At 48.8% G+C, this 25,988-nt stretch overlaps 1 protein-coding gene across 4 annotated transcripts in view; it reads right to left on the minus strand.

The window, feature by feature from the left end:
• The window catches only part of LOC149520870 (E3 ubiquitin-protein ligase ZNRF3-like), a 367,062-nt gene that overhangs the window by 141,996 nt on the left and 199,078 nt on the right, over positions 1 to 25,988 (minus strand). For 3 of the 4 annotated variants that reach the window (XM_089775113.1, XM_089775112.1, XM_089775114.1), the window contains exon 2: positions 5,605 to 5,730. In XM_089775113.1, coding sequence (XP_089631239.1) covers positions 5,605 to 5,730 — 126 coding nt within the window. Of the gene's footprint in view, positions 1 to 4,855; positions 4,979 to 5,604; positions 5,731 to 25,988 lie in introns of those variants that run through there. The other variant, XM_089775115.1, reaches the window with a different exon arrangement.

Genomic DNA, 25,988 nt, shown 5'->3' on the forward strand with positions numbered 1-25,988 from the left:
GCAGCGCCATAGCCCAGCGACGGCGGGAGATTTAAAGGGGTGCAAGACGCCCAAGGAGGAGGAAGGACGGAGGAGTTCAGGCACAGGTACGCGGGAGCCAGAGGCGGCGGGTAGGAAGTGGCCCAGGGCGGGGTCATGAAGCCCACAGGCTGACGCGTTTAGGGACGACTCCCCCGTCAGTCAGGCTAGGGAGAAGTTCTCCCTGCCTTAGGGCCCTGGGCTGGGGCCGGGACCCGGGAGAGAGGAAGGGCCCAGGTCCCCCTACCCCGCCATCCTCGGATGGGCGCTTATTGCTTGTGTTATCCAGACTTCATCAAACTGACTCTGTCGGCACAGATGGGGCCGCGTGCTCCTCCCCAGCACTACACATAAGTCTATCTAGATGCCTCGAGAGATCCGCAACCTTCGCACCAGGCAGGCAAGTGACCATACGGTTCTCCCAGTCATCACAAACCCAACTATCTATGTTTCTAACGATCGAATCGCCCACTACTAACACCTGCCTTTTCCTAATGACTGGAGTTCCCTCCCCCAGAGAGGTAACCTCAGTGCGAGAGGATACCCCAACATCATCTGGAAGGAGGGTCCCAATTATGGGAAGGTTTCCCTCTGCTCCCATTGACTGCTCAACTTTCCTGAGCTTTTCATCCTCCTTAACAGCACGGGGGCTGTCTGACCGGAGGTGGGACAGTTCTACAGTGTCCTGGAAAGCCTCATTAACATACCTCTCTGCCTCCCTCAGCTCCTCCAGTTCAGCCACCCTGGCCTCCAAAGCCCGTACGCAGTCTCTGAGGGCCAGGAGCTCCTTGCACTGAATGCAGACATACGCCACCAGCCCACAGGGCAGGTAATCATACATGCTACATTGAGTGCAATAAACAGGATAGCCCCCACTCTGCTGCTGGGCTTCTGCCTGCATTCTCTCCTATAGCTACCTAGGTTATTTGATAGGGTTTTTGTTTAAAACCAGTAAGTTTTGGTTATAGTTTAGTTTGAAGGTTTTAAAGAATGGCAAGTGTACCTCACCCCCTTCCTAACTCCCTCTTAAAACTCCCTGGGTATGTCTACACTACAGAGTTAGTTCGAACTAACGGACGTTAGTTCGAACTAACTTTCATAGGCGCTACACTAGCGCTCCGTTAGTTCGAACTTAATTCGAACTAGCGGAGCGCTTAGTTCAAACTAGGTAATCCTCATTTTACGAGGATTAAGCCTAGTTCGAACTAGCTAGTTCGAATTAAGGGCTGTGTAGCCCCTTAATTCGAACTAGTGGGAGGCTAGCCCTCCCCAGCTTGCCCTGGTGGCCACTCTGGCCAACACCAGGGAAACTCTATTGCCCCCCTCCCGGCCCCGGACCCCTTAAAGGGGCACGGGCTGGCTACAGTGCCCGTGCCAGGTGCAAGCCTGCCAGCACCCAGCCAGCAGACCCTGCACCTGGCACGGCTCGAGCCAGCCACCCGATGCCCCCCAGCCCTCCCCCTCTTCCCGGGACCAGGCTGGCGGCTCCCGGGAGCTTGCCCGGGACCGCAAGAGGCGGGCACCTGCCTGGGCTAGTGCGGACATCGTGGACCTCGTCCATGATCTCCGCACTAGGCACAGGAAAGTGGCCGTCTAGGGCAGGAGAGCTGCCAGCCTGGCCACCCAGGAGCAGGTGTGCATGAAAATCAAGGGGGTCCACTGAGACCCCCGACCCTGAGCCCTGAGCTTACAATGGCCGTACTGGGTCAGACCAAAGGTCCATCTAGCCCAGTAGCCTGTCTGCCGACAGCGGCCAACCCTAGGGACCCTGGAGGGGATGGACCGAAGACAGTGACCAAGCCATTTGTCTCGTGCCATCCCTCTCCAGCCTTCCACAAACCTTGGGCAGGGACACCACTCCTACCCCCTGGCTAATAGCACTCCATGGACCCAACCTCCATCACTTGATCTCACGTCCCTTTAAACTCTGTTCTAGTTCTAGCCTTCACAGCCTCCTGCAGCAAGGAGTTCCACGGTTTGACTCTGCTTTGTGAAGAACAACTTTCTGTTACTAGTTTGAAGCCTGCTATCCATTCCTTTCATTTGGTGTCCTCTAGTCCTTCTTTATGGGAACTAATGAAGAACTTTTCTGTATGCACCCTCTCCACCCAACTCCTGCTTTTAGAGACCTCTATCCTGTTCCCCCCTCCGTCTCCTCTTTTCTAAGCTGAAAAGTCCCAGTCTCTTTAGCCTCTCTTCATATGGGACCTGTTCCCAACCCCTAATCATTGTAGTTGCCCTCCCCTCTCCCAGCCTCTCTCTTCCCCTCTCCCACCTCCTTTTCCCAGTCTCCCCCAGTTTTGTTCAATAAAGACAGATTCCATTTTTGAACACAATTGTCCTTTATTTTGTACATCAAGAAGAGGGGCTAGGGAAGGGTAAGTGGAAGGAGGTGAGGGAGGAATGGGGCACGAGCCCCCGATGGGGAGGACTGGGCTGGCTCTGCGGGCTTCTGGGGGTGGAAGCTCTCCTGCAGCCCCCCAATTGCCCCCTCTCCCCAGATGGCAGCCTGCGGCAAGTGCAGCCCGTCTGATGGCTGAGTGCTGTGATGTGCCCAGTGTGGGCACTCCGGGCACTCCAAGCCAGGACTGGTTTGCAAGCGGGGCACCCCTGAGAACTGTCTGTCCGGGGTGGGGGTCGGGACCCTTTAAGCACAGCCCTCGGCTAGCCTGAGACAGCAGCTCCACGCTCTAAGTCCTCCTCTGATGCCCTGCCGGCACTGCTTCCGGCCATCCTTAAGCCCGGTTCAGGGTCCACTTAATGTGGACATGCTAGTTGGAATTAGCAAAACGCTAATTCGAACTAGTTTTTAGTTCTAGACGCGTTAGTTCGAATTAGCTTAGTTCGAATTAACTAATTCGAACTAAGTTAGTTCGAACTAACTCTGTAGTGTAGACATACCCTCTGTTCTTACTTCTGGCGCCTTACACATGATCCCAGTGCTGCTGGACAGAACCAATGCAAGCAAGGTAAGTCCTACACAGCTACTACAATCCTGGACTGCAGCATGCTCAGAACAGAATGTTCAGAGAACTTTGCTCCCAACTTCTAGAAAACCTCGACAGAACTTGTAGAAATGGTGATTTTCAGAAGCATATAACACAGCTAAATTTAAAGCTTTTTTAAAAACATGCTTGAACTCCAGGGGCTGTAAAACAAGGTCTTATGATGGAAAGCACTAAGCAACCTCAACTAGGTGTCACTTCCAACTACATCTGTAATGTAATCTCTTCCTTAAACTTTAGTCTTTGAAAAACATTAACCCTAAAATGTAAAGATATGTCTACACAGCAAAGTTATTTTGAAATAACTTTACTACCATCTACACAGCCAAACCGCTATTTCGAAATTAATTTGAAATAGAGGAGCACTTCTTTTGAATTTGGTAAACCTCATTCCACAAGGAATAACGCCAAATTCGAAATAGCTATTTCAAACTAAGTGCTGTGTAGACACTTATTTCGAAATAGGGGGCCTCCAGCCCTTCCCAGGGAGCCCTGGTGGCCACTCCAGCCTCAACCAAGAACACTCCTCTCCCTCCCCCCTCCCCGGAGCCCTTAAAGGGGTTGACTTTGGCCACAGTGCCTGTGCCAGCTCCAAACCTGCTAGCCCCGAGCCAGCAGTCACTGCCCCTGACCCAGTGGCCCCAAAACATGAGCCAGCAAGCCACTGGCAGCCAGCCCTGCACCGCTCCCCAGGAGCAGTCTGCCAGCTCCCAGGAGCTTGCCAGGGCCCGGAGAAGGCGGGCGCCTTCCTGGTCCAGGGTGGAGATCATGGACCTTATTCAGGTTTGCGGGGGGATGCCCCCAACGTCCATGATCTCCGCACTAAATGGAGGAACGCAGCCGTCTATGGCAGGATAGCTGCCAGCCTGGCCACCAAAGGCCACATGCAAACCCAGGAGCAGGTTTGCATGAAAATCAAGTTGGTCCAGTGAGACCCCCCAACCCTGAGCCCTGAGCTTCCCCTCCCCCTTCTTCCTCCTTCTTCCCCTTGCTTCCCCCTTCCAGCTCCCTCCTCCCAGGTTTCCCCCTCCCCTCTTCCACCCTCTCTTTTCCCCTCTCCCACCTCCTTTTCCCAGTGTCCCCAGAGGTTCATCCTCCCCCAGTTTTGTTCAATAAACCCAGTTTCTATTTTTGAACATACATGTATTTTATTTGACATCAGGAAGGGGGGTAAGGGAGGGGTAAGTGGAAGGACGTGAGGGAGGAATGAGGCACAAGCCCCCAGTGGGGCAGACCAGGGAGGCTCTTAGTGCTCCTCAGGGTGGAAGCTCTCCCGTAGGGCCTCCTGGATACTGACAGCTCCCCAATGGACCTCCTGGATGGCAGCCTGCAGAAAGTGCAGCCCAGCTTGCAGCAACGCATCCACGAGAAGCACCAGAGTGCCGAGGGTCAGCTCTGGCTCTATGTTGCAGAGTACTGTGGTGTCCCAAGTGAGGGCAACCAGAGCACGCAGAGACAAAATGCTTTTCTGTCCCTCATCGAGGTAGACAGAAGCTGAGAACCGGCTGTCCGGGGGGGGGGGGGGGGGGGATCCCTTTAAGCACAGGCCTCAGATTGTGTGGCTGCTGCCTGAGGCTAAGTAACTCCTGACCTGATGCCGTGCCGGACCTGGTTCCGGCCGGCCTTAAATGCAATTCAGCATCCACTCAGTGTGGACGCGCTATTTCGAAATAACAAAACGCTATTTCAAAATGCATTTTGTGTGTAGACGCGTTATTTCGAAATAATGCTGTAGTGTAGACATACCCTCAGTGATTGAGCAGGACTTTGGCTTGATATTGAACCATGATAGCAGAACTGAGGACACTGAATTTGGAGTCTTACAAACTTACCTTCAGAGTAATTCTAGTACCCCAGCTGCTGCTCAGAGCGTTGTCCAGTGGCAACATGAAATTAACAGAACTGGTCAATCATATGGCTCCTATTCAGAATCTTGTGGGCTGTATGTAGTGAAACTGCCAAAAATCGAGTTAGTTCTATAGTACTGCTGCTAGTGGTTTGCTACAGCCCTGAGCTATTCAGACTGGAAATAAGGCTTCACAGTTCTTAACAGTGAGTGTAATTAATCACTGGAACAATTTACCAAGGGTTGTGGTGGATTCTCCAAACTGACCTGTTTTTTAAATAAGATGGGATATTTTTCTAAAAAATCTGCTCTAGGAATTACTTTCAAAAGTTCTATGGTCAGTGTTATACAGGTCAAATTAAGCGATCACAATAGTTCCTTCGGGCTTTGGATTCTCTGACTCTCCTCATTCTGTCCCCTTGTATGCACCCCTGCATAACTGCAATGAGGTCACTACCAGCAGAACACAGTACTTTGTTGAAACTCCTCCTTGAGCAAAATTGTCTACTTTGCCCCAAGTCCTTCCTCTCCTCCAACCATTTTCCATACCTGAGATACCCTTTTTCAAGCTTCATACAATCGGCATATCCAACGGGAGACTTTAGAAAGGATTTTTTTTTGGAAAAAACATTTCCTCCAGGTTTCCTCATTTGTCACAGGAGGGGACTATACCCTTCTAGAAACAGAGTTGCAAGTTCCATTTATCCCAATTATTGGTAGTCATTCTCCCCTTACCTTGCCTAGAACAGTGAGGCATGGCTTTGGCTCCAACTCAGGCTGTTCCAATTTCACCACTCCTACCCAGCCATATTCATACAAGTCTTCTTCATCATTGCTATTACATAGTCCCAATGGGTGCATCTGAAACAGAGCAAGGGGAGAGGAGAAGTTGGTAAATGCCTTCACCAAAACGTTATCAAAACAAAACAGTGTTCATTGTGATGCAAGTACCAAAATATTCTACTGGTGGCCTTAATACAAAGCATAGTATATTTATCTGTGAAATACACACTAAATAGAGAAATATCTGCTTGCTGTTCAGACAGTGGCATGTCAAAAGTTGAGAGACGTTTCATAGCTCATTGATGTTCCATCACTTCAAAAAGAGGTGTAAGTTCTGGTATAAAGGGACCAGTCCCTTCCTCACAGATAGAAGGTAAAGATGACGAAACATCTTTTAGAAGGCATCTAGAGTTAGGCTCCTGATATTTTTTTATATGAAAGAGAATTTGGCATCTGCAAGGTACAAGCTGTAGAGAAAGATTCTCAGTTCTTGTATGTAAAGGTAAGCACACTGACAAATTAACTACAACTCCAAGAGGAATCTGTTACCATACTGTACACAAATCATGGGTTGTGGAAGGGGAAGATTCTGACTCCAAAGTGAGATACAGAACCATAATATCTCAAATGCTACACAGTTGCAAGAATAACAGCACATTGCATTTACTCTGAATAGGACATGGAATATGGACTCCTAGTATACAAGTTCACAAAACTAGGAGATTTTCAATAGAAGATGTGAGAACTTCTGAATCCCATAACTAGAGTGCCTGGGAGTTACAAAGCCCCAATGCAGGTGATTAGAGATATGGAATGGCTGCCATATGAAGAGAGATTAATAAGACTGGGATTTTTCAGCTTCACAAAGGGATGACTAACGGGGGGCGGGGATATGATAGAGATCTATGAAATCATGACTGGTTTGAAGAAAGTAAATAGGGAAAAGATATTTACTCCTTCCCACAACACAAGAACCAGAGGTCACCAAATGAAATTAATAGGTAGCAGGTATAAATCAAACAAAAGGAAGTAGTTCTTCACACAATGTACAGACGACCTGTGGAACTCCCTGCCAGAGGATGTTGTGAAGGCCAAGACTATAAAAGGGTTTAAAAAAGAGCTAGATAAATTAATGGAGGATAGGTCCATCAATGGCTATTAGCCAGGATGGGCAGTGATGGTGTCCCTAACCTCTCTTTGTCAGAATAGGAATGGGTGACGGGACGGATCACTTGATGATTACTTGTTCTGGTCATCCCCTCTGTGGCACCTGGCATTGGCCACTGTCAGCAGACAGGATACTGGGCTAGATGGACCTTTGGTCTGACCCAGTCTGCCTGTTCTTATGTTCACAAATCAGTTAATACTGATATAAGAAAGTATCCTTTGTGGGGGCATTATACAGAAGAACATAATTTAGGTCAAGAATACACAGAAGGTGAATACAGCAGTCAGGGCTTTCATACAGCAGGAATCCAGAGGAACCACCATGGCAGACTGATGTTCCATCAGCCAAAGGTGCAGACACTGAAGGGATCAAAGAGAGTTTCCCCAACTTTTACTCACCTGTTTATGTCCTCCTATGCATCAGGACTAATTCATTCTTAATTCCTGGTTGTCTCCCTGCTACACAGTGTTTTTCATGTGTTTGCACTAGGGATGTGAACGACTAGTCGACTATCCAATAAGCAAATGCTTATCAGATAGTCGACACACTAGTCGACTAGTTGCTTCCCCCCCTTGCTGCCTCTATCAGAAAGAGGCAGCAAGGGGGGGAGGAAGAGGAGGGGGTAGTTCAAAGTGGCAGCACCGTGTGGAGCCCGGGGCCTGACCCAGGGCTCCATGCAGCACTGCCGCTTTGAAACACCACGTGGAGCATGGGGCCAGCGGGGAACTGCTTCAGTACCCCACAGCGCTTTCGCCTTTGAAGTGTAGCAACAGCCCTGGGGCTGTTGCTACACTTCAAAGGCGGAGGCACCCTTATTGACTAATCAAATAGTCAATGCAATTTGCAATTAGCCAATTAATCGAAATTTAACATCCCTAGTTTGCACCACTGCTGCCATCTCAAACAGAGATCTATAAACCACAGTGTGGATCATGAATACTCAGGCATCTAAAAACAGTTATCTGCTGCTATATCAGTGATAGTATGCTATACAAAGCGAGGCCATTTTAATGTATAGGGTTTTATACAGTGACCATCCTAGTTTCTTACTGTAAGTTTTAAGCTTAATACATTTTAATTTTAATGTCCTTCACAATTGGGAACATCAAACATTGCCTCACTTCACCACCCTCCTTTGCCTCCTACTACGGAGTCCCCAGGTGCATCCAACACCCCTGTGTCACATCATTCAGCTCCTGCTTTCATCTAAATATCACTTGAGGATCTCATAACTATCCTTCACCACGGTCACTCACCTCTCACTTGACTGCTCAACTCATTTCCATTGATTCTATCGGTTCCGATTTACTTTGTCTAATCTTGTCCCATCTGCCACTCACTCGTGGGTCTCCCCAAATCCCTCTTCCGCACTGTAGTGTGTACTGTCCTCTGTCCTACATCCCCCCTTGGCTCCAGTTCTACTTGCTTGTCAACAGTTTCCACTAGTTCTACCTACCGCACCTTCCCGTCCCACCCCAATCTCCCTTCCCCAACACAAGCACAAATCCAGATCCCATATCTGCATCTCCCTATGCCTTCTCCTTACATTTAGGTTATGATTGTCCCAACCCAGGCCTTCCCACCATCCCCATCCTCTACACTTCCCATATTACCCCTCTGGTGCCAAGATTTCTAATGCCCATCCCCCTCTGTGACGGGGTGTGTGGTTGCCAGAAGTCACTGGTGTGGTGTCCTGCCTGACAGGTCTCTTGCTCTGTCCAATGATGACAACTGTTCAGCTGTGTGCTCCCTCTGTATATTACATTAGCTCTGCACAGGTGGCTAATATGGTAGACTCCAGGAGAGCCCCCAAAGAACACAAAATCTGATAAGGATTGAAGGCACCAGGCCAGGTTTATTGTAAATAAAGCACAATAATAGCTTCCCTGCATCAGATGTGTATAGTCCGGCTAAGAACGTGTGCCTGTGACAATGGACTCGGCTCAGTAGCATGGGATCCACCACTGTCCCCTAGGTTGGACAAAAACAGCTCCCTTGGAATACACCCATGACCTTGTACATGGGGGTTCGATGACTATCCTGCTGACAGTTTAGACCAGAGGTGGGCAAAAGGGCCTCCGCGGGCCAGATCCAGCCTGCCAAGCGGGTTGATGCAGCCTGCAGAGGTCCTGCCGCTCCCCCGCCCTCAGGCCAATCATAGACTCCTAAAGCTGAAAGAAACCTCAGGAGGTAATCGAGTCCAGTCTCCTTCCCAAAGCAGGACAAACCCTAACTAAATCATCCCAGCCAGGGCTTTGTCAAGCTGGGACTTAAAAACCTCTAGGGATGGAGATTCCACCACCTCCCTAAGTAACCCATTCCAGTGCTTCACCACCCTCCTAGTGAAATAGTTTTTCCTAATATCCAACCTGGACCTCTCCCACCACAACTTGAGCCCATTGCTCCTTGTTCTGCCACCTGTCACTACTGAGAACAGCCTCTCTCCATCCTCTTTGGAACCTCCCTTCAGGAAGTTGACGGCTGCTCTCAAATCCCCCCTCACTCTTCTGCAGATTAAATAAGCCCAAATCCCTCAGCCTCTCCTCATAGGTCATGTGCTCCAGCCCCCTAATCATTTTGGTTGCCCTCTGCTGGACCCTCTCCAATGCGTCCACATCCTTTTTGTAGTGGGGGGCCCAGAACTGGACACAATACTCCAGATGTGGCCTCACTAGTGTCGACTAAAGAGGAATAATAACTTCTGTGGATCTTCTGGAAACGCTCCTCCTAATGCACCCTAATATGCCATTAGCCTTCTTGGCTACAAGGGTACAATGTTGACTCATATCCAGCTTCTCATCCACTGTAACCCCCAGATCCTTTTCTGCAGAACTGCTACCTAGCCATTCAGTCCCCAGCCTGTACCAATGCTTGGGATTCTTCCGTCCCAAGGGCAGGACTCTACACTTGTCCTTGTTGAACCTCATCAGATTTCTTGTGGCCCAATCCTCTAATCTGTCTAGGTCACTCTGGACCCTATCCCTGCCCTCAAGCGTATCTACCTCTCCCCCCAGCTTAGTGTCATCTGCAAACTTGCTGAGGGTGCAATCTATCCCCTCATCCAGGTCATTAATAAAGATGTTGAACAAAACCGGTCCTAGAACCGATCCTTGGGGCACTCTGCTTGAAACCAGCCGCCATCCTGACATCGAACCGTTGATCACTACCCGATGGGCTCGACAATCTAGCCATCTTTCTATCCATCTTACAGTCCATGTATCCAATCCATATTCCCTTAACTTGCTGGCAAGAATATTGTGGGAGACCGTATCAAAAGCCTTGCTAAAGTCAAGATATAGAACATCCACTGACTTCCCCATGTCCACAGAGCCAGTTACCTCATCATAGAAGCTAATCAGGTTGGTCAGGCACGACTTGCCCTTTGTGAATCTATGTTGACTATTCCTGATCACTTCCCCTCTTCCAACTGCTTCAAAATGGATTCCTTGAGGATCCCCTCCATGATTTTTCCGGGGACTGAGGTGAGGCTGACTGGTCTGTAGTTCCCTGGATCGTCCTTCTTTCCTTTTTTAAAGACAGGCACTACATTTGCCATTTCCCAATCATCCGGGATCTCTCCTGATCTCCACAACTCTTCAAAGATAATGGCCAAAGGCTCTGACATTTGCCAACTCCCTCAGTACCCTCGGATGCATTAAATCCGGACCCATGGATTTATGTACGTTTAGTTTTTCTAAATAGTTCCTAACCTGTTCTTTCTCCACCGAGGGCTGTCCACCTCCTTTCCATACTGCATTGCCTAGTGCAGTAGTCTGAGAGCTGGCCTTGTTTGTGAAGACAGAGGCAAAGAAAGCATTGGGTACTTCAGCTTTTCCCACATCATCTGTCACTAGGTTATCTCCCTCATCCAGTAAGGGCCCCACACCCTCTCTGGTCACCATCTTATTGCTAAAATGCCTGTAGAAACCTTTCTTGTTACCCTTCACATCCCTTGTTAGCTGCAATTTCAATTGTGCTTTCGCCTTCCTGATTACTCCCTTGCATTCTCGAGCAATGTATTTATATTCCTCCCTAGTCATCTGTCCAAGTTTCTACTTCTTATAAGCTTACTTTTTGTGTTTAAGCTCCCCAAGGATTTCCCCTGTAAGCCAATCTGCTTATCTTACCATATTTGCTTTTCTTATGGTGCATCAGGATGATTTTTTCCTGTGCCTTCAATAAGGCTCCTTTAAAATACTGCCAGCTCTCCTGGACTCCTTTCCCCTTCATGTTGGCATCGCAGGGGAACCTGCCTATCAGTTCCCTGAGGGAGTCAAAGTCTGCAGTCATGGCCTAGGGACAGGGACGCACACAGAGCTTAGAGTCAACCCTGGCAGTTGACTCTAAGTGCTGCGCACCAGAGGGCAGGGAGTGAGGGACTTTGCGCTCCCCCCTGCCCTCAGGCCAATCAGGGCCTGGGAGTGGGGGGGGGGGGGGGAGCACGTGAAGTCTCCTCCTGCTCTGCCCTGCCCGGCAAGGATGGGGGCAGGACGGAAGGAGACTTTGCATGCGTCCCTTGTCCTTAAGCCTTGATTGGCCAGGGGGCAGGGGAAGCGTACGAAATCGCCTCCCACCCTGCAAGGGAGTCTGCACTTAGAGTCTAAGACTCCTAGCATGGTGTGGTCTTGCAGGGTGGGGGCAGACTTCATGTGCTCCCCCTGCCCCCAGGCCCTGATTGACCTGGGGGTGAGGGGGAGCGCGCAGTCTCCTCCACCGCCAGGGGCCCAGGCGCCTAGAGGGAACTGCCAGCTGTTCTGAACAGCTGGCAGTTCTCTCGGGGGGGGGGGGGCAAAGACTTCACCTGCTCCCCCACCCACAGACCAATCAGGGTCTGTGGGCAGGGAACCATGGAAGTGTCCTGGGCCTGCCCCTTCCGCCTGAGGCCCTGCCCCTTCCAGGGCAGCCCGGGGCAGCTTCAAAAATTTCGGAAGTGGCCCCTGGTCAAAAATTATTGCCCACCCCTGGTTTAGACCCTGTCCTGAACCTAGGTTGGTATGTTCTTGCTATCTGTGAGGAATGTGTTGGTACCAAGATGTTTCTTCAGAAAGTGGTCCATTACGACCCTTCTGGAATATGCTTCCAGAATGTGCGTAATACCATCTAGTGGTTTACACTGTCAACCCTGTTCACGCCCGATTCTGTTAGCACAGCCTGCTTCTTGCTCACAGATTAACTTTGCTTTATATTAGCAAAGTCTTGACCATTAGTCCTAGTCCTCAGGCCTCACACTACACCTGTCATACGTGGGCTTATGTATCTTACTACAGGGTGCACTTTATCCTGCACTGGCCCTGCAGGGGTTAACCATACCTCATGGGCCAAGGCAGCCATACCCCCTTGCTGCGCATGCTCCAACTGCAGGCAAACCCTAAAAGAGGGTAGCCCAACTCAGACTAGTCAGACCAGGGAGGAGAATGGATGTGTATTGGAGGTTCCTGGCCAGAAGCTGTTTGCATGAAGTGCCGCCTGATAGAGCTGATGGAAGAAAAGATCCGAGGACTGGAGATGCAGGTGGAAACTCTGGTTGAGTTTAGAAGGGGGTTTGAGCAGATGATGGGGCAAAGGCATGACGTGGCTGAAGGGGAAAGTTTAGATATCCAGATGGAAGCAGGATCAAGGGCCTCAGAGGGGGGACTGCTGGGCGAAGAAAATGGACAGTGGAAGCATGTGACTCAGAGAACCAGGCAGAGGAAAATATGGGCCAGTTAAGGAGAAATAGAGCTCAAGAACAGGTGTGTGGAGCTGGAAAATGAAGAAGGGGTACAGCAGGTAGATAATGAAGATGGAAGGGTGAGGAAGAAGAGAAGAGTGGCTAGTCCCATAGATAAAGGGGAAGACTTTATGGAGACAACACCAATAATGAGCATTAAGAGGATACAGGATGGGTTAAAGAGGATTACAAGGGAAAATAGGAATGGCAAGGACTTGCAGCCAGAGGAAGCTAGAGATAGACCAGAGAATTTCACTGTCACCAGGAAAAGGCAGGTCTATGTGACTGGGGACTCCTTACTGAGAAGAATAGACAGGCCAGTAACCAGAGCTGATCCAGAGAATAGAAGGGTGTGCTGTCTGCCAGGTGCTAAGATACGGGATGTGGAACTGAGGTTGAAGAGGATTATTAAGGGAGCAGGAAGGAATCCATTGATCATCCTTCATGTAGGAACAAATGATACGGCTAGATTCTCGCTGGAATGAATTAAGGGAGACTATGCTAGGCTGGGGAGGATGCTCAAGGAAATCGAGGCTCAGGTGATCTTTAGTGGGATTCTGCCTGTTCCTAGAGAAGGGCAACTAAGAAGTGACAGGATTATGATGATCAATAGATGGCTCAGGCAGTGGTGCTATAAGGAGGGCTTTGGGATGTATGGTCACTGGGAGGCATTTATGGACAGAGGACTGTTCTCTCGGGATGGACTTCACCTAAGTAGGGAGGGAAATAGACTTCTAGGATGGAGGCTGGCTCAACTTATTAAGAGAGCTTTAAACTAGGAATTTGGGGGAGACGGTTGGGAGATGCCCAGGTAATCTCTACGCCAGATTTTAACACTGAGAGGGAGGAAAATGAAGTAAGAAAGGAAATAGCTGGGGGTAGGGGAATGTACATGAGGCAGGGTGGGGTGGATACTAGTCTAATAGGTCATATTGGAGGTATAACGTCCGTGCCAAATTGGGTAAAGAATGTGAATGAGGCCAAACAGCAAAAATTAAGATGTTTGTACACCAATGTGAGGAGCCTAGGTAACAAAATGGAGGAACTAGAGCTATTGGTCCAGGAAGTGAAACCAGATATTATAGGAATAACAGAAACATGGTGGAATACTAGGCATGACTGGAGTACAGGTATTGAAGGGTATGCGCTGTTTAGGAAAGACAGAAATAAGGGTAAAGGTGGTGGAGTCGCATTGTATATCAAAGATGAGGTAGATTGTAAAGAAATAAAAAGTGATGGAATGGAGAAGACAGAGTCTGTCTGGGCAAAAATCACATTGGGGAAGAAAACTATCAGATCCTCCCCTGGGATAGTGCTTGGGGTGTGTTATAGACCACCAGGATCCAATTTGGATATGGATAGAGACCTCTTTAATGTTTTTAATGAAGTAAATACTCATGGAAACTGCGTAATCATGGGAGATTTCAACTTTCCAGATATAGACTGGAGAACAAGTGCTAGTAATAATAATAGGGCTCAGATTTTCCTAGATGTGTTAGCTGATGAATTCCTTCATCAAGTAGTTGCTGAACCAACAAGGGGGGATGCTATTTTAGATTTGGTTTTGGTGAGTAGCAAGGACCTCATAGATGAAATGGTTGTAGGAGACAACCTTGGCTCGAGTGATCATGAGCTAATTCAGTTCAAATTAAATGGAAGGATAAACAAAAATAAATCTGAGACTTGGGTTTTTGATTTCAAAAGGGCTAACTTTAGTAAATTAAGGAAATTAGTTAGGGAAGTTGATTGGACTTTAAGAAATTATGGATCTTAAAGTGGAGGAGGCCTGGAATTATTTTTAGTTAAAGTTGCAGAAGCTGTCAGAAGCCTGTATCCCTAGAAAAGCCTGTATCCTTAGACCAAGCTGGATGAGCAAGCATCTCAGAGAGGTGATTAAGAAAAGCAGAAAGCATATAAGGAGTGGAAAATGGGAGGGATCAGTAAAGAAAGCTACCTTATTGAGGTTAGAGCATGTAGGGACAAAGTGAGAAAGGCTAAAAGTCAGGTAGAGTTGGACCTTGCAAAGGGAATTAAAACCAATAGTAAAAGGTTTTATAGCCATGTAAATAGGAAAAAAACAAAAAAAGAAGAAGTAGGACCGCTAATTACTAAGGATGGAGTGGAGGTTAAGGATAATCTAGGAATGGCCCAATATTTGAACAAATACTTTGCTTCAGTCTTTAATGAGGCTAATGAAGAGCTTAGGGATAATGGTAAATTAACAAATGGGACTAAGGCTATGGAGGTAGATATTACCATATCCGAGGTAAAAGCCAAACTTGAACAGCTTAATGGGAGTAAATCAGGGGGCCCAGATAATCTTCATCCAAGAATATTGAAGGAACTGGCACATGAACTTGCAAGTCCATTAGCAAAAATTTTTAATAAATCTCTAAACTCAGGGGTTGTACCATTTGACTGGAGAATTGCTAATATAGTTCCGATTTTTAAGAAAGGGAAAAAAAGCGACTCGGGTAACTATAGGCCTGTTAGTTTGACATCTGTAGTATGTAAAATCCTGGAAAAAATGTTGAAGGAGAAAGTAGTTAGAGACATTGAGGCTAATGGCAATTGGGACAAATTACAACATGGTTTTACAAAAGGTAGATCGTGCCAAACCAACCTGATCTCCTTTTTTGAGAAAGTAACAGATGTTAGATAAAGGAAATGCAGTGGATCTAATCTACCTCGACTTTAGTAAGGCATTTGATACAGTACCACATGAGGAATTATTGGTTAAATTGGAAAAGATAGGGATTAATATGAAAGTTGAGAGGTGGATAAGCAACTGGTTAAAGGGGAGACTACAGCGGGTCATATTGAAAGGTGAACTGTCGGGTTGGAGGAAGGTTACTAGCGGAGTTCCTCAGGGATCAGTTTTGGGGCCAATTTTATTTAATCTTTTTATCGCTGACCTTGGCACCAAAAGTGGAAGTGTCCTAATAAAATTTGCAGATGGCACAAAGTTGGGAGCTATTGCCAATTCAGAAAAGGATCGGGATATCATACAGGAAGATCTGGATGATCTTGTAAATTGGAGTGATAGCAATAGGATGAAATTTAATAGTGAGAAGTGTAAGGTTATGCATTTAGGGATTAATAACAAGAATTTTAGTTATAAGCTGGGGACACATCAGTTGGAAGTAACGGAGGAGGAGAAGGACCTCGGAGTCCTGGTTGATTATAGGATGACTATGAGCCGCCATTGTGACATGGCCGTGAAAAAGGCTAATACGGTCTTGGGATGTATTAGGCGAGGTATTTCCAGTAGGGATAAGGAGGTGTTAGTGCCATTATACAAGACATTGGTGAGACCCCATTTGGAATACTGTGTGCAGTTCTGGTCTCCCATGTTTAAGAAGGATGAATTCAAACTGGAACAGGTACAAAGAAGGGCCACTAGGATGATCCGAGGAATGGAAAACCTGCCTTATGAAAGGAGACTCAAGGAGCTTGGCTTGTTTACCTTAACCAAAAGAAGGCTGAAGGGGGACACGATTGCACTCTTTAAATATATTAGAGGGATAAATACCAGGGAGGGAGAGGAATTATTTAAGCTCAATACCAATGTGGACACAAGAACAAATGGATATAAGCTGGCTAGTAGGAAGTTTAGACTTGAGATTAGATGAAGGTTTCTAACCATTAGAGGAGTGAGGTTCTGGAACGGCCTTCCAAGGGAAGTAGTGGGGGCAAAAGATCTATCTGGCTTCAAGATTAAACTAGATGGATTTATGAAGGGGATGGTTTGATGAGATAACGTGATCTTGGTAACTAATTGACCATTCATTATCCGTGGGAAATAGGTCAATGGAGGGATGATAGGAGTTACTATAGAGAACTTTCTGGGTGTCTGGCTGGTGAGTCTTGCCCACATGCTCAGGGTTCAGCTGATCGCCATATTTGGGGTCGGGAAGGAATTTTCCTCCAGGGTAGATTGGCAGAGGCCCTGGAGGTTTTTCGCCTTCCTCTGTAGCATGGGGCACAGATCACAGCTGGAGGATTCTCTGCATCTTGGGGTCTTCAAAGTATTTGAAGGCTTCAATATCTGAGATATAGGTGAGAGGATTATTCTGGGATGGGTGGGTGAGATTCTGTGGCCTGCACTGTGCAGGGGGTCAGACTAGATGATCATAATGGTCCCTTCTGACCTTCAAGTCTATGAGTCTAAGCTAACAGAGCCCTTAACAGGTGAGGCTTACTGGTTAAGATTAACCAGTGGGGGCTGGAGCAGCTCCCTGCCTGTCATGGGCAGGGGGCTTCTCCAGCCCCATGGGGGGCCTGCCACTGACCAGAGTTGCTCTGGTTGTCCGGAGCAGCCCCTGTCCATGGTGGGACCAGGCACCCCACAGGCAGTGGCTGCTCCAGCATCTGGAACAGTCCTTGCCTGTGGTGGGGTGTGGAAGGTGCTCCAGCCCAGCTGCTGGGCTGGAGTGGCCTCCCCACGTCCCTTCCCTTTAATCGGTTAAGCAATTAAACAATATGTTTAACCGGTTGACCAATTACATGAGATTTTACATCCCTACCATAAACTGGAGAGCCTGGGGCGCTTGAGTCAGCTGGCAGATTAGGGGGCACACAGGCCTGAGGTTAGGGAGCCCTCGGCACCAACCCAGGCCATCTGCAACTGTAGGAACACCAGCAAGGAGGCGCCCCATTGACCTGCCTCCGTGGGGGGCGGGTGGAGAACACCACGTTGTCAGGAGGGGTTTGCAGTTTTGAGATTTGACTCCAGAGGCCCCGGCCAGGGGATCCCATTTTATGAGTGTGGCCAGCAAGGGCACTTCCATAGCAATTGTGCATTCATGGATTGTAGCTATGGCCAAGGGCAGCTGGCTGGCCCCCGGCTGAGGAAAAAGGGTCCAGCTAAGCTACTGGTATCCCTGCGGGTGAATGGTACCTACAGAATGGCCTTGGCTAATTCAGGGTGCAGCCAAATGCTCTTTGGGCTGGCCTAGTAGAGTCTCCTGCCATAGCAGGAGCCCCCATAGACCTGCAGTGTATCCACAGGTATGTAAGACCACACCTAGCAATCCAGGTGAGGCTTGCGGCCAACCAATGTGAGAGGGTGTGCCGTGTTGGCCTGGGTTGATGCTGGCCTGCCCTGTGATCTTGGAGTGTGGCTGGTAGTGGTTCTGCAAAATTGTGCAAAAGTGGTACAATCGCCCACCTGAGGACCACAATGGGGGGGGGGGGGAATTGATGACTCTGGCAAAGGCACCCCACTTGGGCAAAGATGCCCACCCCCAGCAGATGCACTGGTAGAGACTGGTTGGACATTGATAGAGACTTCCTAAAGAAGCACAGGGAGGAGGACCAGAGTCTGAGCCGAGACTGAAAACATGTGGTGGACCCCAAGTAGGATGGTGGTGCCAGTCAATTATCACCTCAAGGACCTTGATTCAAGGTGCATGACCACCGCCCCTGATGGCTGCTTAAGGAATCTCAAACCTAGGAAGAATTCCAGCAATTGCTGCTTCGGCAGAGGTTCCAGTACAGCTTACTATGCCCAATGCACTCAATGCCCTGGGTGGGGCACTTGGGGAGTAAGAAGACCCTACAACAGGTGGCAGGAAGATTTTTCTGGCCAGGTAACCACTACCAAGTTCAGGACCTCTGCATCTTCTGCCCCGAGTGCCAATGCATCAGCCCAAAGGGGGTGCCTAGGGTCCCCCTGATACCACTCCCTGTGGTTGGGGCCCCCTTTGAGTGGATTGGTATGGATCTGGTAGGGCCTGTAGAGAAAATTGCGTCAGGGTGCTAGTATATCCTCATAGTGGCAGATTATGTGATCTTCACCTGAGTAGAAATATCCCAGGAGACACTGACAAACCAATGTCTTGTTGAAATTAATGGCAGAGCTGTGTCATTTGCTAAACATTCTAGACCACAAGCCCATACTGCCCTACAGAGAAGGGCATCCTATTGACTCTGGCCATGAAGCCATGCTCCCCTGTATAGGAAGGTAGCCACCTTGACCCTGACCTGACACCCCATGAGGGGGTGGATCTACCCAGGAAACCCTCTCTTTGTTTTGCTGCCTCTGGAATGCTCACTTTGTCATGATGATGAGGGTTAGCCAGCAGCCTGGGGATTAAGGAGTTAACTACACCTAGCCAGGTGGAGTGACCAGTAGGAATGTAGGTGGGACTTTCAAACTGGGACAAAGGAATTTGGGTTTTTTCCTTTCTCTCTTTTGTCTCTCGGGGTGTGTTCTCTGCAGCTACAGAGAGGGGACAAGCATGTCTCTGGGGTATGTCTACACTACGCCCCTAGTTCGAACTAGGGGGGTAATGTATGCATACCGAACTTGCTAATGAAGCCCGGGATTTGAATTTTTAAAAGCCGGCTAGTGCGAACCCCGTGCCGCGCGGCTACACACGGCACGGACTAGATAGTTCGGATTAGGCACTAGCCGGCTTTTAAAAATAGCGGCGCCGGCTTTATGCTAATGAAGCCTGGGAAATTCAAATCCTGGGCTTCATTAGCAAGTTCGGTATGCATACATTACCCCACTAGTTCGAACTAGCGGGGTAGTGTAGACATACCCTCTCTCTCTCTCCAAGACACCATTCTTCATTTTCTGTAAGTAGGGTAAAGTTTAGGCAGTTTCGTTAGGCTTTATTGTTTTAAGGGTTGGGTATGGGATCTGGTATCTGGCACTGCTTAAAAGATGTTTTGGCTTTTCTTTGTAACTAAGTTCTAGGCCCATGGAGTTTCTCCATGAGTATATTTTGTTACCTTCCTATCTAGTCATTATGCCTGCACAGGAATATTGTTGTAATAATAAAAGGTGCTGGACAGCCTCTGGCTCCTTCCCCACTCTGGCATGATAAATGCAGAAGTGGGGGCCAGCAAGTGTACCCCAAAGCCTTATCTACCAGGCTTTGGTATAAAACTTCCCCCAAGATCTTAAAAACCTAGATCTTGGGAATAAAACTTCTGCTGCCACCACCCAAATACTGATAAAGAAATCAGGGGAAAGATCATTTGGGAAATCTCACCCCTAAAATAAAAATCAGGACACACAAGTAACCACTGCCAGGTTAATAAAACGAAAAGAAAGAACTTTTATTATTACAACAATATTCCTGTGCAACCATAATGACTAGATAGGAAGGTAACAAAATATACTCATGGAGAAACTCCATGGGCCTAGAACTTAGTTACAATGCATCAAGCATCTGGCAGCCTCTGTGCTGGAGAGCTAGCCATGATCATCTGCACACTATGAACAAAACCTCTTAAAATGAAAGATACAGACATAGCATCTACCACATACATCAGCAGCAGGATTTTAGCCTGGGTCTTCTATTCTCTAGCTCAGACCCCACCCACTTTAATTACAGGAGTAACTGCTAGCATTCCTGTGGCCTAGCCCCTGATGAGAAGGGGTTGGCGCACACTTTCCCAATAGGTCAGATGAGATGAGAAATCCTAGAATTTGTCCCTGAGTGGGAGGTCTGGTTCAGTGATTACAGACAGGGTAACCAAAACTGGAATGATGAATCAGTTAAATGGGAGTTATAACTCATCCTTGACTGCCACCTATAGTTGGGACACACGGTCTGAGTCAATAATGGGGTAGTGACAGTGGTGACAATACAAAAAGAAGTTAATAGAAGTGACATCTGATCATATGGTCCTCGAGCTGCCAGCTCTGGCTCATTTCCCTTGGCCTAGAAGGGTATCTAGTGCAGGAGCTTCTCTCTAACGATAACAGCTTCACTTCTAAATGTGGCAGCAAGTTTGTCTGCATTATTTTTTCTGAAGAACACTAACATATCTACGTATAACTGGGATTATAGTTTTAGAGGGTGTCAGGGCTGTTACCCACTCTGGCACTCTGAGTACAGAAAATACTTTAAATATATCTTGCCTCTACAGGCTCTGGTTACAAAAACTCCCCAGAGTCACAGATGCACTGACTCTGGAAGATAGGCTGCCACCATCAAGTGATTTTAAAGAACCCTGAAACACCAGGAAGGAACACTTGAATTTCTTCCCCAGGGCTACCCCAAGCTCTTCTGCCACAAGAGATGTTGAAAAAAGAAACAAAACAAAACACAGAAAACAACTGTCTTTGATAGCTGACCTCTCAGGCTAGGCAGGCACACACACAGACCTGTTATGTTCCAGGAAACAAGAATCAAATCATCACCTTAAAAAAGATGATTTTATTAACAATAAACAAAACAATGTACTTAATAAAGCACACTTGGTTGCAGGGCATTACAGAGCAACTGAGAAAAACAAATTCAAACACAGAGAACATAGTATCTCTGGGTACAGCTTACATAGTGAATGGGGCAGAGAGCACATGGATTTTACACAGAGAAGCTTAACCAAACAACCAAAACAAAGAAAAATACCCCGATGACGACTAAACATACATTCCTCTCTCTACTCACAATCCTTGCTGATGCGTACTTCAAGGCCCAGTTCACTCCCATGCTCAATATTCCTTGTAGTCATGGTAATTCTGATGACTGCATCTTGCTCCCTCCAGCCCTTAACTTAGAACTCCACACACAAAGAAAGCAGGCAAGGTATATATTTACAATTTAAATTTCAGCACTGCATCCCATTGGTTCTTCTGGCTTCCTGCCAACACCCTTAGATACCTGAGTTTAATGCTTTAGTCACCAAGTGATGGCCAGCACTCCTCCTATCCATCACATGCCCCCAAATCACAGAGGGTATGTCTACACTACAAAGTTAATTCAAACTAACAGCCGTTAGTTCGAATTAACTTTGCTAGGCGCTACACATACAAACCGCTAGTTCGAACTTAATTCAAACTAGCGGAGCGCTTAATTTGAACTAGGTAAACCTCATTCTACGAGGAGTAACGACTAGTTCGAATTAAGTAGTTCGAATTAAGGGCTGTGTAGCCCCTTAATTCGAACTAGTGGGAGGCTAGCCCTCCCCAGCTTTCCCTGGTGGCCACTCTGGCCAACACCAGGGAAACTCGTCTGCCCCCCTCCCGGCCCCGGAGCCCTTAAAGGGGCACGGTCTGGCTACAGTGCTTGTGCCAGGTGCAAGCCTGCCAGCACCCAGCCAGCAGACCCTGCACCTGGTACGGCATGAGCCAGCCAGCCACCCGCTGCCACCCAGCCCTCCCCCTCTTCCCGGGACCAGGCTGGCAGCTCCCAGGAGCCTGCCCGGGGCTGCAAGAGATCGTCTAGTGCAGAGATCGTGGACCTCATCCAGGTTTGGGGGGAGGCCTCCAACGTCCATGACCTCCGCACTAGACACAGGAAAGTGGCCGTCTATGGCAGGATAGCTGCCAGCCTGGCCACCAAAGGCCACATGCAAACCCAGGAGCAGGTTTGCATGAAAATCAAGGTGGTCCAGTGAGACCCCCGACCCTGAGCTTAGAACATAAGAACATAAGAACGGCCGTACTGGGTCAGACCAAAGGTCCATCTAGCCCAGTAGCCTGTCTGCCGACAGCGGCCAACACCAGCTACCCCGGAGGGCATGGACCGAAGACAATAACCAAGCCATTTGTCTCGTGCCATCCATCTCCAGCCTTCCACAAACAGAGGCCAGAAACACCGTTCCTACCCCCTGGCTAATAGCACTCCATGGACCCAACCTCCATGACTTTATCTAACTTCTCTTTAAACTCTGTTCTAGTTCTAGCCTTCACAGCCTCCTGTGGCAAGGAGTTCCACAGGTTGACTATTTGGTTTGTGAAGAAGAACTTTGGCTTATTAGTTTGAAGCCTGCTACCCATTCATTTCATTTGGTGTCCTCTAGTCCTTCTATTATGGGAACTAAGGAAGAACTTTTCTTTATGCACCCTCTCCACCCCACTCATGATTTTATAGACCTCTATCATATCCCCCCTCCGTCTCCTCTTTTCTAAGCTGAAAAGTCCCAGTCTCTTTAGCCTCTCTTCATATGGGACCTGTTCCAAACCCCTCATCATTTTAGTTGCCCCTTTCTGAACCCTTTCCAAGGCCAAAACATCTCTTTTGAGGTGAGGAGACCACATCTGTACACAGTACTGAAGATACCGCGTACCATAGTTTTATACTGCCCCTCCTCCTTCTTCCCCTGGCTTCCCCCTTCCAGCTCCCTCCTCCCAGGTTTCCCCCTCCCCTTTCCCACCCTCTCTCTTCCCCTCTCCCACCTCCTTTTCCCAGTCTCCCCAGAGGTTAATTCCCCCCCCCCCCCCCAGTTTTGTTCAATAAAGAGAGTTTCTATTTTTGAACACACGTGTCCTTTATTTTGTACATCAGGAAGGGGGGCTAGGGAGGGGTAAGTGGAAGGAGGTGAGGGAGGAATGGGGTATGAGACCCCGATGGGGAGGACTGGGGTGGCTCCTCGGGGTGGAAGCTCTCCTGCAGGGCCTCCTGGATCCTGACAGCCCCCCGACTGACCCCCCCCCCAGATGGCAGCCTGCGGCAAGTGCAGCCGGGCTGATGGCCGAGTGCTGTGATGTGCCGAGTGTTAGCACTCAGGGCACTCCAAGCCAGGACTGCTTTGCTGTCCCTCATCAAGGTAGACAAGCGGGGAACCCTGAGAACTGTCTGCCCGGGGTGGGGGTCGGGTCCCTTTAAGCACAGCCCTCGGCTAGCCTGAGGCAGCAGCTCCACGCTCTAAGTCCTAACCTGATGCCCTGCCGGCACCTGTTCTGGCCAGCCTTAACCTCGGTTCAGGGTCCACTCAATGTGGACATGCTAGTTTGAATTACCAAAACGCTAATTCGAATTAGTTTTTAGGTCTAGATGCACTAGTTTGAATTAGCTTAGTTTGAATTAACTAATTCGAATTAAGTTAGTTCGAATTAGTGCTGTAGTGTAGACATACCCAGACAGTGCTAAACAGGCTGGCCCACACTGGCTGTGATTTCTTCCTGGAGGTCTAGGATAAAAATAGTTAATAAAGTACACGCACAATTTACTACTGAATACACAAAGAACTAAACATGACTTCCCAAATGCATGGAATACAATGACTTAGATACAGGGAGAGTTTTAACTTGCTTAGTCTGGGAAGCTTTCATGGGAGAGTGCATCAGCCACTCTGACATACAACACATCCCAGGAACTTCTAACAAAGTCAAAGTCTTGGAGTTTGGCTCTCCACCGAAGGAGTTTCTTGTTAGTCTCTTTGACTGAATGAAGCCATTTCAGAGCAGAATGGTCAGTCTGCAGATGAAAGTGTCATCCCCAAACATATGGCCATAGCTTCTCTAGAGTGTATACAATGGCGTAGCATTCCTTCTCTGAGACAGATCAGTGGCTTTCCCTCTCAGAGTTTTTTACTGAGGAACACAACAGGGTGGAATTGTTGATCTGTCCCTGTTTGCATCAAAACTGCCCCCACACAACGCTCTGATGCATCCGTGGTGACCAAGAAAGGTTTGTTGTAGTCTAGGGCCCTTAGGACAGGGTCAGACATAAGAGCAGCCTTAAGATGCTTAAAAGCTTCCTGACACTTCTCAGTCCACTGTTCTGGTCAGGTCAGTGGAGCAGCGATCTGACTGTAGTGCGGTACAAATCGCCTGTAATACCCAACCAAGCCTAAGAAGGACTGGAACTGTTTTTTGACTTAGGGACAGGCCAGTTTTGGATAGCTTCTACCTTAGCCTGTAGAGGGTTGATACTCCTTGACCCACCTGATGTCCCAGGTAAGTTACCCGGTTTAGGCCAATTTGACACTTCCTAGCCTTAACAGTCCTCCCTTATGCGCTGGAATTGTTTCCATGGAAGTGTAAATATTTCACAACAGAAAAGGAGGCCCTAGCAGTTAAGTGGGATATTGATTCCCTCCGCTATTTCTTGGGCGCTCCCTTTGTCCTTGTGACGGACCATGCCCCTTTGAAGTAGCTACACAGGATGGCTTACGCGATGGCACCTGACACTCCAGCAATATGCCTTCTCAGTGCGGCATCGAGCAGGTAAGGACCATCTGAATGCAGATTTTTTTTTCCACCCAGGGGAGGGTCCAAACCCTAGCCCCAAAGATTGGGGACTGGACTTGAGGCCGGGGGGGGGGGGGGAGGTGTAATAGGTCTGGGACAGCGACATGGCCTCCCTCTGACCTGGAAGAGGAAGGGCCCTCTAAAACCCCTTGGTTTCTTATACCCCGGAAGCAGGGGTATAAGAGCTCAGAGCTCAGTTGGAGTCCAGCAGCCGAACAGGCCAGACACCCAGCCTCAGCTCCCACAGCAAAAGGCCCAGGCTACACTGCACCCGACAAGAGGACAGGGTTGGGCCACCAGGACCCCTGCTGGCCCCTGACGACTTGCCCAGGCCACGGAGACTGCTTCCAAGGCCTGAAGACTCGCCAAAAGGACCCACACTGGGCCCAACAACTGGACTGGTCCCCCTGGGACCCTGCCTGAGCTGTAGCCAGAACCAATGGACACACTGCCAGCACCTCCATCCCTGGCTGACCCCGAGATGCAGCACCTGAGCCAGGTAGGCCCCCAGGGCGAACTGGGAAGCGGCCCGGGAACCGCCGCCCCTGGGGCGGTTGAGAAGATGAAGGTCGGGGCAGCGCGTTGCGGGCCGGATCCCTGCCGACATAGTGGCCGCCGCCCTGCCACTGTCAGTTCCCACCGGGGAAGCAAAACCCCTGCACTTGTCGGCTCACCAACATTTAAAACACCGCCCAGATGGCTTGTCATTGGAGCAAGGTGGGTTGCTAGAGAATGGGGTTGTGACATGACAGGGTGTCTGTGGCCTCCTTTGGGGTTCGTAGGGCTCCTCCCTGTGAGGTAGGCCCTTGGATTGCCCACGGTGGGGAGATGCCATCTCTGGGTGCCCCTTCTGGTACTCCCTCGAGTGGCTGTCAGTTTTGTTTCCCTTCATCACCTCAATCCACCTGGCTCCTGTATCTCCCACCTCTGTTATGTCTTTAGGCTTCCCATCTCGGATATATCTCTGGAGCTCTATAGGAAGGTCCTCTAGGAACTGTTCCATTTATATCAGGAAAACTACCTCTTCCCTAGTCTTAGCACCTGCTCCTGATATCCATGCCTCACTTCTCCTTTTCATCTCGGAGGCATAGTGGGGTAGTGCCATACCTGATTGCCACCTTATGGCTCTGAAGTGGCAACGGGCATATTTGGGGGTGAGCCCCATCCTAAGGCTGGCCTTTTGTTTAAAAAGTTCACAGTCATTCATGTTTCCACTGGGCATTTCAACTGCCACTTGTGTTAGGGGCCCACTGAGTTGTGATCTCAGTTCCACCATGTACTAGTCTTCAGGGATGCTGTACCCAATACAGGCTCTTTCAAAACTTTCTAAGAAGGCCTCTACATCATCTATTACCTGTTACATTGGGTATTTGCTGGTCTGGGGAGCATTAATTAGAGCAGGGTGGTTAGTCGGTGTAGTTGGAGTGCCCAGCTGCTTAGTTCTCTCCAGTTCAACTTCTAACCACCTCACTTCCACTTCATCATGCTTCATCTGCAGGAAGAATTCCATCTCGGCCTGA

The sequence above is a fragment of the Pelodiscus sinensis genome, chromosome W (assembly GCF_052426305.1).
Source record: "Pelodiscus sinensis isolate ZL-2025 chromosome W, ASM5242630v1, whole genome shotgun sequence".
Taxonomy (NCBI): Eukaryota; Metazoa; Chordata; order Testudines; family Trionychidae; genus Pelodiscus; species Pelodiscus sinensis.